The 16823-nt window shown below is 57.4% G+C and overlaps 1 protein-coding gene across 1 annotated transcript in view; it reads left to right on the top strand.

The window, feature by feature from the left end:
• The window catches only part of Rxra (retinoid X receptor alpha), a 101020-nt gene extending 91662 nt beyond the window's left edge, over nt 1-9358 (top strand). The window contains exons 8-10 of the mRNA XM_045153365.1: nt 1813-1904; nt 4186-4291; nt 5884-9358. Of these exons, the coding sequence (XP_045009300.1) occupies nt 1813-1904; nt 4186-4291; nt 5884-6031 (346 nt within the window). The 3' untranslated portion in view covers nt 6032-9358. The remainder of the gene's footprint in view (nt 1-1812; nt 1905-4185; nt 4292-5883) is intronic.
• The last annotated feature ends 7465 nt before the right edge of the window (nt 9359-16823 follow it).

Consider the following 16823-nt stretch of genomic DNA (forward strand, 5'->3'; position numbering starts at 1 on the left):
TTCCAGTTCCTTCTTTTTTGAATCCTGAGTATTTATGTGCAGGGACAGCTGCGCTTTGTGAACAGAGCAGATCACACCATCGATACGGTTTTATAGACGTGCCGGTGTTTGGCACATTGTGGATATCGGCGCAATGCTGCTGTTGTAGCCCTGGAGGTGGCTTGTGTCCTCATCATCGAGTGGCTGGTGTGCCTGGCCCATTGCCACTCACACCCCCAGCAGACACTCCTCAGCAGCACACTTAGGGACAGGCTGGCGAGAGTTTAGCCACTAGAGCCACCTGACTCCATGCAGTTCCTCTCCTGGAATGCTCCACCTGTGTATGCTCCACCGGGCGAGGGACAGTGTCTTCTTGTCCATGTCTGGACGGCCAGCCCTTGCTGCCAGCTGAGCACTCAGCCAGACCTGGGTGTTCTGGGGACTTGGATGTTGGCTGCAGCCAGCAGGAGTTAAGATATGGCCAGTGCAGGGCGGGGGCTGAGAAGGAGCAGGCCTAGGAGAGGAAGCAGGAGGAGCCCCAGGTTGAGCCCTGAAGTTGGAGGTGAGTGGAGCCACCCACCAGCTTCCCGGGGGAATACATGTGCAAATCAAGCTGTCCCCGGGGACATCCAGATAGGACACATGCGGCCTGAGGCCCTGAGATATATACGCACCTTCAGAAGGCTTGTGGTCCCATGTGTGGTAAGTGCTGGCCTAAACTCTGCCCGGCTCCATGCTGCAGCCTTCCTGGGCTCGTGAGAAGTTCACATGCAGAGCTGTGCAGGGTCTGTGTTCATCACCTACTCGCGTGTCTTGACAGGGTGTGGCTTTGGGAAACCATCCCCAGCCATGCACCAGGTAGTAGTTAGGTGATGATGGGGGCCTCAGGCCTGTGCTCTCCAAGGCATCCGGCAGCGACGGCAGAGGCCCTGCTTGTCCTTGCCTGAGCGCGGTGCTAAGTTCAGCTCTTGGCCGTGGGGCTCCTTCCCACTTGCTACTTGTCTGCAGCCCTGTGCCCTGGCCAAGAGCACAAGTCTGGGGCCCCAGCTGGCCCTGGAGCCTCATGGCCTCTGGGCTGCCATTTTCTCCCATGTTGCCCCAAGCACCCTCAGGTCCTTTAGGTGGTTCCCAGGAAGCATCACAGCTTCCCAGGCCTACAGACCTGAGGACCACCCCTCCTTGGCCTGTTGGGAAAAGCTTTGACTTCTTAGAGGAACCATCAAGGCCCCATGTGGGCCTCTGGCCTCTCCTCTCCTGTGGGACCCAGTGGTCACCTTTAGGGGTTGGAACAGGCTGCTGAGGTTGGGAATGGCTGAGTCAGATGGGTGGGACACCCCTGATTCCACCACAGGGGCTGGGCAGGCAGAGGCTGAGGACAGCCAGAGGGCCCCAAGAAGGGGTCGCCACCTTGCTGGTGACAGCTGCATGTGATAACTGGTGACAAGAAGAGGCACCTGTCTCCCCTGCAATGGCTCAGGGAAAGATCTGTTTGGGAGCACTGGGAGTGCAAGGTAGCAGACCTTGTCTACCACTGAGCAGGGACAGGAGTGAGTCTGCTGGACACACAGCAGGGGTCTTGTCCCTGGCTTTTCTTTGCGCCGCCATCACCAGGTCTCTCTTCTGTGCCCGTGGTCCCAGGTGGAATCTGGCAGGCAGCCCCAGGGGAGTGGAGGAGCCCACCCTCTACAGGACCACTGCTCAGAGGGACATGTCCTTCTTTTTGGGTCCTTGAGAGGCCTTGCCTATTGCAGAGTCCTGGGGGTCTTTCTGAGTGGGCATCCTGGTGAGGGCATGTCTCACACTGACCTCTGCACTTGCCTCCTTGTCCCACAGGGTGTTGACTGAGCTGGTGTCCAAGATGCGGGACATGCAGATGGACAAGACCGAGCTGGGCTGCCTGCGTGCCATTGTTCTCTTCAACCCTGGTGCGTCCTCCCGCCTCCCTTGCGGCCAAGGATGTTCATGTCTTCCCAGTCACTCTGCCGATGGGGCTGCTGTGTAGGCCAACAGCCACCCCTTGGGGCTCATTGTCCTGTCACAGGGGGAAGCAGTCCTGCACCTCTGTTTGTCATGAGAAGTAGCTGAGAGACTCACATGGCACTCAGCACAGCCCCTGGCCCTCGCTTAGCCTGCGAATGTTAATGGTCTCTAGTGGAGCCTCTTGGGTCCTGTCTCCCAGGGAGCCTCACCAGCGCACGTACTAAGATCCTTGCCTCTGAAGATGTGGCTCTGATGTGTCATGTCCTGTGGAGTCATGATTAGTCTGGCTTGCTAGGTGTCCTGGCCAGCTAGCATTGTCCCCAAGGCTCAGCTCCAGGGTGTTTCTAGGGTCAGGCCTCAGGGATCCAGGACAGAGTGAGCTGGAAGCTATGAGGCCCAGTCTAGAGCAGGCCTCTCCCCAGGCAGCAACTCCCTCCTACAGTCTCTGGATCCTCAGTATTAAAGGCCTTTGAGGTATCTCTGTCACCTAGCAAAGGCTGAGCCAGTGCCAGATGGGTGGCACCACACTTGGCATGGGAAGCTGAAGTCCCTGGGCAAGCATTGAGCCAGGCTTGTGCTCACAGTGAGATCAGAGTTAATGGGATACACTCATGTCTGCTAGAGCTTGGGGTGAGTGGGAGACTCTTGTGGCCCTGAAACAGGAATTTTGGGTTTCCTTGCCAATACACCAATATGCCATGCACCAACAAATGTAGGGTACCCTGGAGACTTGTCTTATGAATTTAAAGCAAATCCATAGACCAGAAGGTAGGGTTTAGAGAGCCTTTATTAGGTTAAGAGAAGGAAAGAGGAAAACGTGAGGAGCTCCTGCCATGTGGAGGGCAGGAGGGGTAGAGAGCCCATATGGGAGTAAGGGTTGGGCTAGACTTACCAGAACTTGATGTTCAGGAGATAGGACTGGGCAGCCAAGAGAGCCTTTGCCCCAGTAAGGGTCTATGTATAACCTTATTGTAGTGAGGTGCACCTTCAGGCTCAGGTGAGCCAGAAAGACAGCTGATAGCTCTGGGCTAGAGGCTGGCTCAGGAAGAGGCCAGCTGTGCCGCCAAGTTCTGGGGTCTGAGCTTGACCAACCACAATGCCAGGATCAGGTTTGAATTCTAGGAAAGAGGACCTCCCTCCCAAGAGGGGCTCAGGTTTTTTTGTGGAAAAACAGATCTAGGTAACTCCTTTAGTAAAGAGATAAGGAGAGGAGAGATCCTGCTCTAATCTCTAGTAAAGTAGAGATTGCAAAGGCAGACTTAAGGACATTTCTGCCTTTACTTTAGGGGGACCAGGCACCCTAACTGCCTCAGGCCCTCCTGTGGTGATGACAGCGCAGTGTGGCTGGGAGTGTGGATACTCCCTGGGAGGTGAGATTCAGAGAAGGGTGCAGGGAGTGGACGGTTGTCTGGACTAGCCCTGGAAAGCTGCTGAGTCTGGGGAGCCCAGCTTTTCATTGTGTGTGTTGGAGGAAGCAAGTGGGCTTCAAGGTGGTGGACATGAATGAAGGACTTAGCACCAGGGATTCCCCCCTCCCCCGGGCTAGGTAGAGAATGCGGGAGGACCTCTTGCTAGCTTCTAAGGCTGTATTACACCTCCTGGTCTGGTCTGGTGGAGCCCCTGCCAAGCTTTCCATGGCCTGACCACAGGCATCAATGCACCAAGGAGGCCTGTGCCTGGGCTGCAAGGGAAGAAGGTGAACTGACTCGGCCACAGGAGCCTGGCAGTTCAAGGAGCTCCAGCACGCAGGCCCCTCAGTGTTCCTCCTGGGTAACCATGCTCTGATAGTGTTGGTGCTCCTGGCCATGGCATCCCTGTGGTCTGGGCTGTGACCACAAGTCCTAGGCTCTGAGGAGCCTACTGGGATATCTGCCCATGATGTGGGTCAGGGGGTTCTGAGGAAGGGTGTGTAGCTCTTTCTTGTCATGGGCTCTGGGCCCCAAATTGCTTTTCATAGCTACCTTGGCAACAGATGGGGGTGAGTCCCTGGAAGTCAAAGGACTGGCCCAAGGTCATGTGGGGTTCAAGTGACAGAACTGGAGTCTGGAGTCTGGCCCCCATTCCCCACCCCTCGTGCTGGGCTGAGTGGGGCAACCGTGTTCCGCTGCTGTGCCTGAGTCAGGTTCTTGCAAAATGACCACTCCACTCTGGGTCTGAGACCCCAGGGGCAGTTTATGAGGACAGCCCAAGGTGACGTCTCTGACCCAAGGCTGCTTCTCCCCACAGACTCCAAGGGACTCTCAAACCCTGCTGAGGTGGAGGCCCTGAGGGAGAAGGTGTATGCATCGCTGGAGGCTTACTGTAAACACAAGTACCCCGAGCAACCTGGCAGGTGAGCTGCGCTTCCCCACTCATGCAGGCAGCGAGGGTCTTGTTTGGAGAGCCCCTGCGCCCCTGCTGGGTGCAGCCATGCAACCCCCAAACCTCTTGTGTACGACAAGATAGTGGCTTCCTCTGTGGAAGCTTCCTGGGGCACCTTGTGGGCCCTTGGCAGGAGCCAGGCAGGGCACAAGAGCACACATCCCACCTTAGCCTATAGCCCACCCCAAGGGTTGGCCCAGTGCCTGGAGTGCTTGTCTTCAGTCAGATGGACCTCTTCGGAGGCCCGGCAACGCCACTGCATACTAGGTGCTTTATATTTGTGATGAGCAGATGGCACTGAGGTTGCAGTTTGTCCCCACTCGTGGGCCCCAAGAGGACTGGGATCTTTGGTCATGTCCAAGTCCAGAGTGCTGGGTGCACATTTCACAGTGCTAGACACTGTACAAAAGGAGAAATTGTGGGTTCCTGGGGTTCACTCTGTGGCTTTGTTCTGCCCCTCTTTTAAAGGACACCTCTTGGCAGACTATGAATGAAGGAGGGGCTGGGCATTTGGGACAACCAGCGCAATCCCAGTGCCTGGCATACACACAGTTAACTGTCCATGCTGCTGCTCAGCCCTCATCTGGTTTGGTTTAAAGTGAAACTTCCCGGAGGAGGAGGACAGGAGGGTGGCAGCAGCTTGTTTTTTCTGGCTTCCTGCCTCAGCCCATCTCGCCAGCTCAGCAGAAAACAGCCTGTTCTCTGGCACCAGTCCAGCCTCCAAGCTAAGCTTGGGCCTTTAAACTCAGGACGGTGGGGCAGCTGGCCATGGGGCTTCCTCCCCTGGAAATAAAGGACGTTAATAATTAATGAGGCCCGTAGCCCCTCAGGGGGCATGGGGAGGCCTGGGGCAGACTTAGAGGTCACATGAGGGTCCCCTAGGTCTGGTCCCCACACCACACTGTCCTCCCTTGGGTCAGCTATGGCTGACTCTTATGCCTGTCCTCCCAGAACCTCCTGGGAAGAAATTCCTGGGGATGGAGCACCCCAGGAGCCCCCACCCCTACCAGTAAGCCCAGCAGAGGCTTTCGTGGAGAGGAGCCTGCACGAGAGGCTGGGGATACTCGCCGACGCACAGAGCTCCTTAACTTGGTGCTGCCTCCTCTTCCAGGGGATTTGCACCTCACGGCCTCTTAGTGCCCACCAAGTGCCCTGTGCGCAACCTACGGAGCTGTGACTCCCTTCCTCCCTGTCACGTCTCTGGCAGTCCCCACTGCCTGGTAGAGGAGGTGCTCCTGCCCTCAGAGCCACTCTTGCTGTTCCACCTGCAGCTCCCATTGCCAGGGGAGCGAGACACACCTGGAGCTTTGGGTCTCACAGTTCCTTGCATCCTGTCTTCCCTCAGTCCTGGGCCCCACGGATCTCGGTGGCCTCTCATGCTCTTGTACCTCAGAGATACCTCCTCTCTCTCAAACATCCCTTCCTCTTCCTGAAGGGCCAGAGCAGGCAGCTTCCACTGAATACCGTGTTTGGGACCCTAGGGAGGCTACTAGGCACCAGATGGAGGGAGGGAGCACTTGTGCCCAGCCTGGCAGCTGGTCCTCACCTACTGCTGTCTGGCAGGTTCGCCAAGCTGCTGCTCCGCCTGCCTGCTCTGCGCTCCATCGGTCTCAAGTGCCTGGAGCACCTGTTCTTCTTCAAGCTCATTGGGGATACGCCCATTGACACCTTCCTCATGGAAATGCTGGAGGCCCCTCACCAGGCCACCTAGGCCTCGGCTGCCACGTACCATCCTGCGCCCTGCCTGGACACAGCTGCTCTGCTAGGCTCCAGCCCTGTCTCCGCTCTTCTTAATGGCCTGTGTGGACCTTTGGGGTACAGAGTGTCCCTGTGTCCCCCAGAGATGTGTCACCATCCTTGTCATCTTTATTACTGCTTGCCTTTGGCCCAGGGCCATTGCCAGAGCTGGTGTGAGACCCAGCCAGCATCCCCTCCCAGGCTCTTAGGTGCTGTGCCATCACCCAGAGGGTCTTGGGATGACTTAGTGGTCTTCAGGGCCTGGAGCTGCAGGAGTTGGGAGAGGGGCTTGTGCTGGTTGCTGGTTTTCAAAGTCTTCTTATTTGGCCCCTCAGCTTGGAGTCCTGGTACTGGTCAGTGTGAGAGCCCACCCAGGGTAAGGTGGGGACAGGCCCTGTCTCATTGCAAAGACCTATGTCCCCTGGGCCGCAGCTTCCCTTGGCTTAGAGTACAGGGGGAACAGGCTGTGAGTTCCCTGCAGCCGTTGCGCAGGTTTCTGGAGACAGGTCAGGGCTGCAGGGGCTAAGGGTCTTGCGGTCAGCTCATCTCAAGCTCCTGTTTGTGTCATTGTCCTGGTTTCAGCTTCTCTCTCAACCCAGGGTGAGCACACTGCCTAGTGCCCTGGCCTCTTCCCTACCCCAGACCGCCTGTGACCTGTGTTGGGGACTGAAACTAGTCCTTGGCTCCAGATGGCTAGTCCTGTCCTAGGTGGGTCAGCTTCCTGTGGCCCTTTCCTGTGGACGCTGGATCTGAAGGCTCTGAGAAGGAAGAGGAGAGGGGAGGGTCCACCCTTCTAAGAGGCAGAGGCAGCTAGAGGGACTAGAGGGACTTGGAACTGTGTCCTGGTGTGGTCAGCATGCCGAAGTGCTGTATGGGCCCCATCTCTGGCTAGCTGGTTTGTGCCTGGAATACCCAACAGGCCTTGCTGTAACCTCCTAGCATGTTACCTGTAGAGGATGTTTACCCAGAGCATTAACCAGGGGCTCAGTTACATGAGCTTGGCAATGAGGAGTAGGTTCAGGCCTCAGCCCGGCCCTGCGCAGCCCGCTACAGGCCAGTCGCCTCTCAGGTTGAACTGCCTCGTTTGCACTGTGAGGCCTCCTTGGTCTCCAGTCCATGTCACGCTGGTGTCTCCTGTCCATGGCCCCGATTTGTCAGAAGGGGACTGAGTAGGTGTGGCAGGTGGATGGCGGGAAGGTCCACACTGGCTTCCCTAGCATCTGGTCTCCCGCTGGTGCAAGGGACGTGTGGGGCTCCTCATGGATCAGGGCATCTACGACATTGGGCCTAGAGGTAAAGGGCAGGAGGAAATATGTGGGGAAGGACCTGTTCATTCATCTTCTACTTTCCCAGAGACCCCCATCCGAGGCTCCTGAGCAGAGGCTGTAGGCATCAGATGTTTCAAACACATCTTCCCTGTGCCCTACCCCTCAGTGTTATGTCTTGGGAGATATACACAGGGCACCTTCATGCTGTGCCAGGACCAACTAGCCACCCCTTTTCGCAAACTGTCCCAGAAAGTCTGTGCCACTTTTGAGATGTGACACTAGGCAGTGGGGGTCCCTGCTCCGTACCCACTGCTACGCCATCTGCAGCCAGATACACCCGTAGTCCACACCACCCTGTCGTAGGTGGTACTGTGGGTTCTTTTGGACCTTTCAGTATTGCAGGTGGCTCCAGGGGAGGAAACCCTAGGTCGGCGCCTGTAGGGGAGCCGTGTGTCCCGGGCCTGAGTTGTAAAGCACCTAACCCTGAGCAGCCGTCTCCAGAAGCCAGAAGCCCAGGCCCTTCCGGCCTGTGCAGCCTTACCCAGCACTGTTTGTCATCTTAGACTCCTTGTGGGCTTCCTGTCCCCTGAGTCCCATTGTCACTGTCTTTCTATGTACAATGCTGTTTGTGTGGGAGGTGTGGGCACGCACTCATGAGGGACCTGGCATGTTCATTACCAGCCCTTCAGTGGTGTTACAGTCTGGCTCATTTAAGGTGATTGTTTTGTAATTATTATTGTTATTGTTATTTTGGTGGGACAATCTTTAATTTTCTAAAGATAGCACTAACATCAGCTCGTTAGCCGCCCCACACCTGTCCCTGCTTCGGCCTGGCTGTAGGAAGCAGCTGCCACCAAGGGCCACATGGTTTCTACATGGCCGCGTCTTGGTCCTCCGGGCCATGCTCTGCTCCCCAGCTCTGTCACCTCCTTGCTTGGACACTCGATGAGGCTTCCGTGGCTAAGAAGTGAAGATGACCATTGAATCTGGTGGCCTGCCTGGGGCATGTCACCCAGATAGGCCCCTGTGGCAGCTGCTGGTCCTTGTCACCCTGGAAGCACACAGTCTCTGAGGGGAATTTGACCCCACTCCCTCCGTTTCCATGTCACAGCACACCCAAGGATTCTGGCCTGGCAGCCTGATAATAGTGCCGAGGGACAACAGAGCCCCCTCCTCTGGGGTCCCCAAGGAGGCCTGGCCAGGGCAAGTGGCCAGTGGATAATGAGCTGGTGTCCCCATCCATGCAGGTGTGCGCTGTGCAGACACCGTGCAAGAGACTGCATGACAGCGACGTGCAGGAGACGCACCGCAGTTACTGACGCCTTGTGTTTCATTTTAATCAAGACTTTCCCGTTTTCTTGTAAATTTGCTTCGTGTAAGCAAGTACCTAAGACCCCTCCTGTGGTGACATCAGGCTCATGACTAGCTGGAGGCAGGAGATGCATCTATTTTCAGATGCCATGGAGCCGGTGCCGTCCCCATATCTAGCCATGCCTTAGCCGGGACGTGTAGCCACTGTGGGGAGGATGCCACGTCCGCAGGGAGAAAAGATAGAGAAATGTCTAAAGCACCGGGAGAGGTAAAAGAATCTATTTTTGTACAAATGTAATTTTATCCCTCATGTGACTCTATGGTATGGCGGGTGGGACCTGTTTTGTTTCTGCTTCAAGTGCCGAAGAGGAATGTCAGGATGTCGGGACACTGAGGTCGCAGAGGAGGCTCTGTGACAGGCCAAAGACAAGACGTGTGGGAGACTGCCGCAGACGGACATTTCCTGTTGGGCGGGGGTGCAGGCCCAGGACCTGCAGGATTTTCTTCCCCTTTGGAGTGATTCGAACAACCGTACTCTGTCCTCGGTGCTGGCCAGCCTTCCTGCGACTCATCTGACTGTGAAATGACTTCCCTGCGTAACTGCTGTCTGGGACATCGTGGCGCAGACGCTGGGCTTGACCAACAGTGGTCTCAGGATTGTGGAATAGAAACACACAGAAAAACGTGAGAGGAGAAACAAAATATGAGCGTTTCAAAATATATTTCCATTTCAGTTCTCATCTGTTCTGTGTGGGGGTTTCCTGCGCGGGTTTGGGAGTCAGACATGTGAGGCTGTGAGTGGTATCAACGCTGGGTCAGGAAGGCCTGGGTCAGCTCCAGCACCCAGCCTGGTACCAACGCTGGGTCAGGAAGACCTGGGCTCAGCTCCAGCACCCAGCCTGCTACCAACGCTGGGTCAGGAAGACCTGTGTCAGCTCCAGCACCCAGCCTGGTACCAACGCTGGGTCAGGAAGGCCTGGGTCAGCTCCAGCACCCAGCCTGGTACCAACGCTGGGTCAGGAAGACCTGTGGTCAGCTCCAGCACCCAGCCTGGTATCAACGCTGGGTCAGGAAGGCCTGGGTCAGCTCCAGCACCCAGCCTGGTACCAACGCTGGGTCAGGAAGACCTGTGGTCAGCTCCAGCACCCAGCCTGGTACCAACGCTGGGTCAGGAAGACCTGGGGTCAGCTCCAGCACCCAGCCTGGTACCAACGCTGGGTCAGGAAGACCTGTGGTCAGCTCCAGCACCCAGCCTGGTACCAACGCTGGGTCAGGAAGGCCTGGGGTCAGCTCCAGCACCCAGCCTGGTACCAACGCTGGGTCAGGAAGGCCTGGGGTCAGCTCCAGCACCCAGCCTGGTACCAACGCTGGGTCAGGAAGACCTGTGGTCAGCTCCAGCACCCAGCCTGCTACCAACGCTGGGTCAGGAAGGCCTGGGGTCAGCTCCAGCACCCAGCCTGCTACCAACGCTGGGTCAGGAAGACCTGTGGTCAGCTCCAGCACCCAGCCTGGTACCAACGCTGGGTCAGGAAGACCTGTGGTCAGCTCCAGCACCCAGCCTGGTACCAACGCTGGGTCAGGAAGACCTGTGGTCAGCTCCAGCACCCAGCCTGGTACCAACGCTGGGTCAGGAAGACCTGTGGTCAGCTCCAGCACCCAGCCTGGTACCAACGCTGGGTCAGGAAGACCTGTGGTCAGCTCCAGCACCCAGCCTGGTACCAACGCTGGGTCAGGAAGACCTGTGGTCAGCTCCAGCACCCAGCCTGGTACCAACGCTGGGTCAGGAAGACCTGTGGTCAGCTCCAGCACCCAGCCTGGTACCAACGCTGGGTCAGGAAGGCCTGTGGTCTGCTCCAGCACCCAGCCTGGTACCAACGCTGGGTCAGGAAGGCCTGTGGTCAGCTCCAGCACCCAGCCTGGTACCAACGCTGGGTCAGGAAGACCTGTGGTCAGCTCCAGCACCCAGCCTGGTACCAACGCTGGGTCAGGAAGACCTGTGGTCAGCTCCAGCACCCAGCCTGGTACCAACGCTGGGTCAGGAAGACCTGGGGTCAGCTCCAGCACCCAGCCTGGTACCAACGCTGGGTCAGGAAGACCTGGGGTCAGCTCCAGCACCCAGCCTGGTACCAACGCTGGGTCAGGAAGACCTGTGGTCAGCTCCAGCACCCAGCCTGGTACCAACGCTGGGTCAGGAAGACCTGGGGTCAGCTCCAGCACCTAGCCTGGTACCAACGCTGGGTCAGGAAGACCTGGGGTCAGCTCCAGCACCCAGCCTGGTACCAACGCTGGGTCAGGAAGACCTGGAGTCAGCTCCAGCACCCAGCCTCCTGCCTCCACTGTCTGGTTGGAGTCCCCAGACAGATTTGGAGCCCCACACTCTGGCTTACTCGGTGTTTTCCCCGTCTGCCCTGCCCCATGCTCCCCTGGTAGCCTTGTGCCTGTCCAGCATCCTCTGCAGAGGCCCCTCAGCATCCACGGGCGTCAGGCTTGTGCACACTTGCAAGGCCCATGAGTTGCTGCTGCCCAGCCCCAAGCTGCCTGCACACAGCCTCTGTATCCATGTCGGCTGGAGAGAGCAGGCAGTTCCCATAGAGGGCCCCAGATAAATGATGTCATCTAATTGCCTGATTAATAACAGGTTAGTGATGCCCATCCGTGCCATCTCATGTGATAAGTGCCCTGCGTCTCCATGCCGTCTGCATGTTGGACTTCCTGGCTGGCCGTTTGGTGATGGTGCCCCTGTCCTCTCATGCCTCTTGTCGACCTGGTCTCTCCTGGGAGAGGGAAAGGACCTGAGGTCCGAGGGCCTGGTCCAGCCTTGTGATGATGGACACATGGCTCTGGCTGGTTCAGAGCCACCTGGCTCTCAGGGAAGACTTAGGCCATAAGATGGCAGGGGTCAGTAACCAGGAACACACAGACATGCGTGTGTGCACTTCTAAAGACACACCAGCACCCTACGCACTGCACACTAAGCCCCAGAGACTGGTAGCAGTAGTGGGAAGCCAGGCCCAGGCCGGCGGGACGTGGGAGCCCCTACACTGACATTCTCCTCCTTCCTGGGCCATGCCGAAGGGCACTCTACCTGCAACTGGGCTTCATGCAGGCTCTTGACTGGCATCTGCAAGACAATGTACCACCTCCCTAAGACCTGCTGCTGACCCCCGGAGTTCTCTCCAGCCCCCAGAGGCATTCTGCCCTGGTCCTTCCCTAGTCAGGGCTATAGTGTCAGCGTCCCCCGGGGACTCGCCTGGCCTTTTGGACAGGGCTGGGAGCAGCCTCACTGAGGCGCCGACCCCAGCGTACATGGAGGACCCCTGAGTTGCCTAGAGGCCAGTGCAAGCCCTCTGCTAGGCCCAGCCCATCTGGTTCCCCGTCAAAAGGTCTTGTGCCTGTGGGTCACATGGCCCCCTTTCTTGGTGTGGAAGGAGGGTCGTCAGAGGTGTGGGGCGTTGCCTTGTCTTCGGTGTGCTCTCAGCAACAGACACTGTGAATGAGTGGAAACCAGGTCTGTCCTCTGGCGGCCTCCACCCTACCCAAGGAAGTGCCAGGGGACCCTGCAGGAAGCCTCAGGCCGGGGCTCAGGGAGCCAGTTGACATATTGGGTAGATGGGTGCAGGAAAGGCCACTGGGAAGGGTGGGGAGGGTTCCTTTCAGGTTCCAGGGTCCTTGGTGCTGGCACTCAGTGACCCACAGGAGATGGGGTGAAAGGGAGCGGAGGGAGGCAGGTGCGTTGAGGTGGAGCAGGACTGGCTCTAGCTCTGTCTTCTCTGGGACGGTGTGGGACTGACCACCTATCAGGACATGAGTACCACTCAGGGCTGCCCCAGCTGAGCAGAAAACCCAGGCTGCCACCCATCACCCCCCCCCCCCCCACGACAACATTGCTTGGTAACCTGGCCTCAGGCCTCCCTGCTGCCAGTGGTTGCCGTGACAACAACGGCTCAGGGCAGTCCCTCTGGACCAGAGATGCTGGGCTTGATAAGTCTATCAGCAGCAAAATCAGGCAGCAACAGGCTAAGCCAGCGCGGAGGCCCCTGCGTGTAACTCGAGAGGCCGGGGTGGGGGGCAGGGCCTCTGCTAGGAGAGCACAGCATAACGTGCGCATGGGGTGTCATGAGAGCCCTGCCGTCTACTGGGCCTTGTGCAAGGGTTCCAGGAGCTGCGAGGTATGAGAAGCAGCCCGCCATCAGCAAGCGCTCTTGTGATGGACGAAAGGGCATCGTGGGAGGGGGCGTTGCATCGGGGCCCATCGTGGAGAAAATAAGACTGTGCTCCCCCACCCTTGAGGCCCTGGCCACAGACAGAGACGTGGCAAGGGCCCGCAGGCCGCCACATCCTCCTGTAGTGCTGAGGGAGCCAGGCCAGGCCAGGCAGGGAGGGAGTCACGGAGAGGGGGCCAGGTGGACGTTACTAGTAGGGAAGTGTGGGCTCCGGCAGTGTCCCCTCCAATTCAGAGACTGGTGGGGCCTTTGGAACCCCTGTTGCAGAAGCCTTGGGTGAAGCCAAGCGGAGCCGTGGCGTCGGAAGGGTCCCAACCCAGACTCACCTGGACAGCCTTTGCAGCACCCACCCCCCCACCCCCCGGGAAGGACGCTGGGGGTGAGGCTCAGATGGACCAGACTAACGTTCAGAAGCTCGAGGCTGTGAAGGCCATGCAGGATGTTCCAGGACATTCACCCCACTCCGTGACAGGTTCCCAAGTGTGAGGCAGCACTGCCCTCTGCTGGGGACCCTGGCATAAGGCTGATAACCCTCAGGACCTTCTAATTCCTTGTAATGCCTGGTGGTCCACAGACATTTCCCGCACCTCAGAAAATGACCTACGGAGCTGGGTCGGCTGCGCAGGGCCACAGCACAGGTGCCGGTTAGCAGGACCCTTGGGAGTGGGGCTGGGTATAAGGCTGGGCATGTAGCCCCACTGTGTGCTTGCCTGGCAAATGACCCATCCTGGACCCGTTTCCCAGTCTCTGAATTGAGGACAGAGTCCCCACACCCAGGGCTGTGATGACAGAAATCCCAGTCACCTGGCAGGTGCTCTGCAGGTGACTCTTGCTCTTCTGTTGATGTGAAGAGACTCAAGCTCAGGTGCCAGGGTGGGGTTTGGGGGCAGTGAGCAGTGAGCCCTGGAGCTGCCTGAGGGGGGAGTGGGGCGTGGGGGAGGGTTAGGGGAATGCAGAGAAGGGTCTCAGTGCTACTTCCTTTCCCTCCTCCCCTCCTTTATTTATTTCTTCTATCTGTTCTTCCTGCCAGTCACCCATCCACCCATCCACCAGGCACCTAATAATCCATCCTTCTGTCTCTCCACCACCCATCTGTCCTGTCTGTCCGTACACCCACCCACCCACCCACCCACCCATCCATCCATCCATCCATCCATCCATCCATCCATCCATATATCCATCTACCACCTCATCCACCCACCTAGCCGTCCATTTGCCATATATCTTGTCTATTCATCTGTTCATCCACCCATCTATTCTTTTTTTTTTTTTTTTCGAGGTAGGGTCTCACTCTAGCCCAGGCTGACCTGGAATTCACTCTGTAGTCTCAGGGTGGCCTCGACCTCTCAGCAATCCTCCTGCCTCTGCCTCCCGAGTGCTGGGATTAAAGGCGTGCTCCACCATGCCTGGCTTACCCATATATTCTTTTTTTTTTTTTTTGGTTTTTTGAGGTAAGGTTTCACTCTAGCCCAGGCTGACCTGGAGTTCACTATGGAGTCTCAGGGTGGCCTCGAACTCATGGCGATCCTCCTACCTCTGCCTCCCGAGTGCTGGGATTAAAGGCGTGAGCCACCACGCCCGGCTACCCATATATTCTTTAATTCACTCATTGATTCATCTATCTGACATTATTTCTCAGGCTTAGGCTTAGTTCCAAGGGCCTCTTGTCTGTCCCTCCAGGCCATGAAAACATTGCAGGGCTGAAATGAAGTCCTAGACACCTCAGCTTGAATTCCCACGCCTGCAAGCTTCACTCTTCCAGGCTGTCATCCCCAACAGTGGAATCTACACCAAGAAGCCAGCTCTGACAGGTCCCAGATGCTTGAAGAGAGGGAGCTCTGTCCTCTGGGGCTACTAGCTAGAGCCCAGCCCTCATTCTCCTGCCTTTCTTGCATCAGGAGCTGCTGATGTCTGGCCCAGCCTTTCTTGTGGGGGAGTGGCACCCCACCCCTCAGTGTGAAAGGAAGTTGGTCCTGGGGTCTAAGTCCATCTTCAGGAGAGTGGGTGATGTTACTTCTCTGGTCTCAGCCTCTCTGCTTGTAGGGCAAGAGAACTGCAGTGACCTTTGTGTCCTGCAGATCCAGGATGATCACGCTGCCTGAACCTTTACCTATGAGCACGGCAGTGGCCTCGCATTGCTCAGATACGAAATGTGTCCATGAAAGGACTCTGTGCCTAGGTCAGTGCTCGGGACAGGAACAGGCCCAAGCCTGCCTTGGAGCACCTCATAGCTGGTCTGCAGCCCCGACGCTGGCTGGACTCAGAGCTGGGACAGCAGTTGGCTGCCAGGCTGGGCTGGGGCACGGCTGGGAGCCACCGTGCAGAGGGTGGTGCGGTCCAGGCCGGGGGGCCTTTAGGCGTCACCTTTCCCTTGGCTGGGGTCGTGGTGAGATGCAAGCTCTAGATCCCAGAGACCTGCATTTGAGGGTTCAGAAAGGGGAGAGGCTACCGTAGCCCAAGGCTTTCTCTAGTGCTGCCTTCCCCTGGGTCTTGGGGCAGCTACTGTGGAAGGTGGCGGGGCGAGTTTTGCGTTGCTGAGTATGGCTCAGCAGTCATGATCTCAGGCATGTGCCCTGTTCATCTCAAAGCTTATGCCCACCCCCACATCCGACAAGGAACACCAAGAGCACCTTTTCCCCCTAGTTGCCCCAAACTGGAGGTGACCAGGACATCCTTCAGTGGGCGAACGGCAGCAGGTGGTCTGCTGGCACCGTGGAATGTGGGCTGTGGAGCCCTGGACAGACTGCAGACGTGTTCGGTTAGCCTTGCACTCGGGAAGGAAGATCAAGGAGGGGAGAAGCCATACTGAGTCGACTCCATCTGTGCGGTCCACGGCTCCTCCGGGAGGAAGGGTGCTTGGTGAGACGCAGCCGGGGCCATCCAGGGCTGGGGATACTTGTCACCACCACCATGAGGGAGCCTTGCTGCAGGCAGTTTGGGGAAACCCAGGATGCAAAGCAGAGGGGACAGTAAATCTGACTGTGTCACAGGGTTGGAAACCTCTCCCTACAGTGGGCTGGACTGAGGTGCTGGCCTAGGGGCCCAGAAACAGTGGCAGTTGACCCAGTGGCGGCCAAAGGAGCCTTGTGGGAGCACGGAGTTAGAGCCAGTGGATTGGTTCTGGGCACAGACAGCAGCTCTACTACTTTAGACTGGATTTCAACGCCCAGAGTGGTAAGAGTTGGGTGCAGGGCTGGAGAGATGGCTTAGTGGTTAAGGCATTTGCCTGCAAAGGCAAAGGACCCACATTCTATTCCGCAGGACTCACGTAAGGCAGATGCACAAGGTGGCGCATGGGTCTGGGTTCATTTGAAGTGGCTGGAGGCCCTGGTGTGCCCATATTCTCTCCTCCTCCTCTCTCTCTCTCTCTCTCAAAATAAAAATAAAATATTTTTTAAAAACCAGTTGGGTGCACCCCTGCTAGAGGGGGACTGCATTAGTTACATGTCTTGTCACTGACAAAATACATGCAGAAACAATTTAAGGGAGGAAAGCCTTATTTTGGCTCACTGTGTTGGAGGAGTTTCAGTCCAGATCTTGGCAGGGAAGGCATGACCAAGGGGCTCCATGCTTGTGTGAATGTGTGGTTCAGCTGTCATTCCTGGCCAGAGCAGGAAGCAGAGAACACAAGCTGGGAAGGGGAAGAGGCATAACCCTCAAGGTCCACTGCCAGGAACTCTCCCCCACCAACCAAGCCCCATGTCCCAAAGGTTCCACAACTTCCCCAAACAGCATCACCAGCTGTGTGGTGTCCAAACCTATGAGCTCTTGATGGTGGGGGGTCGGGGGGGGGGAACAGCATTTCAATTCAGACCACAGCCAAGCTTCATTCAGGAGGCTGAGGCAAGAGGATCACTTAGTTCACTACCAGGCTGGACCCACAGAGTAAGTTGCAGGTCAGAGCGAGACTTTGCCTCAGAAAACAAACAAACAAAATCAAGTTCAAGCCACAGCAGGGACGCAC

This window comes from Jaculus jaculus, chromosome 1 (assembly GCF_020740685.1).
Source record: "Jaculus jaculus isolate mJacJac1 chromosome 1, mJacJac1.mat.Y.cur, whole genome shotgun sequence".
NCBI lineage: Eukaryota > Metazoa > Chordata > Mammalia > Rodentia > Dipodidae > Jaculus > Jaculus jaculus.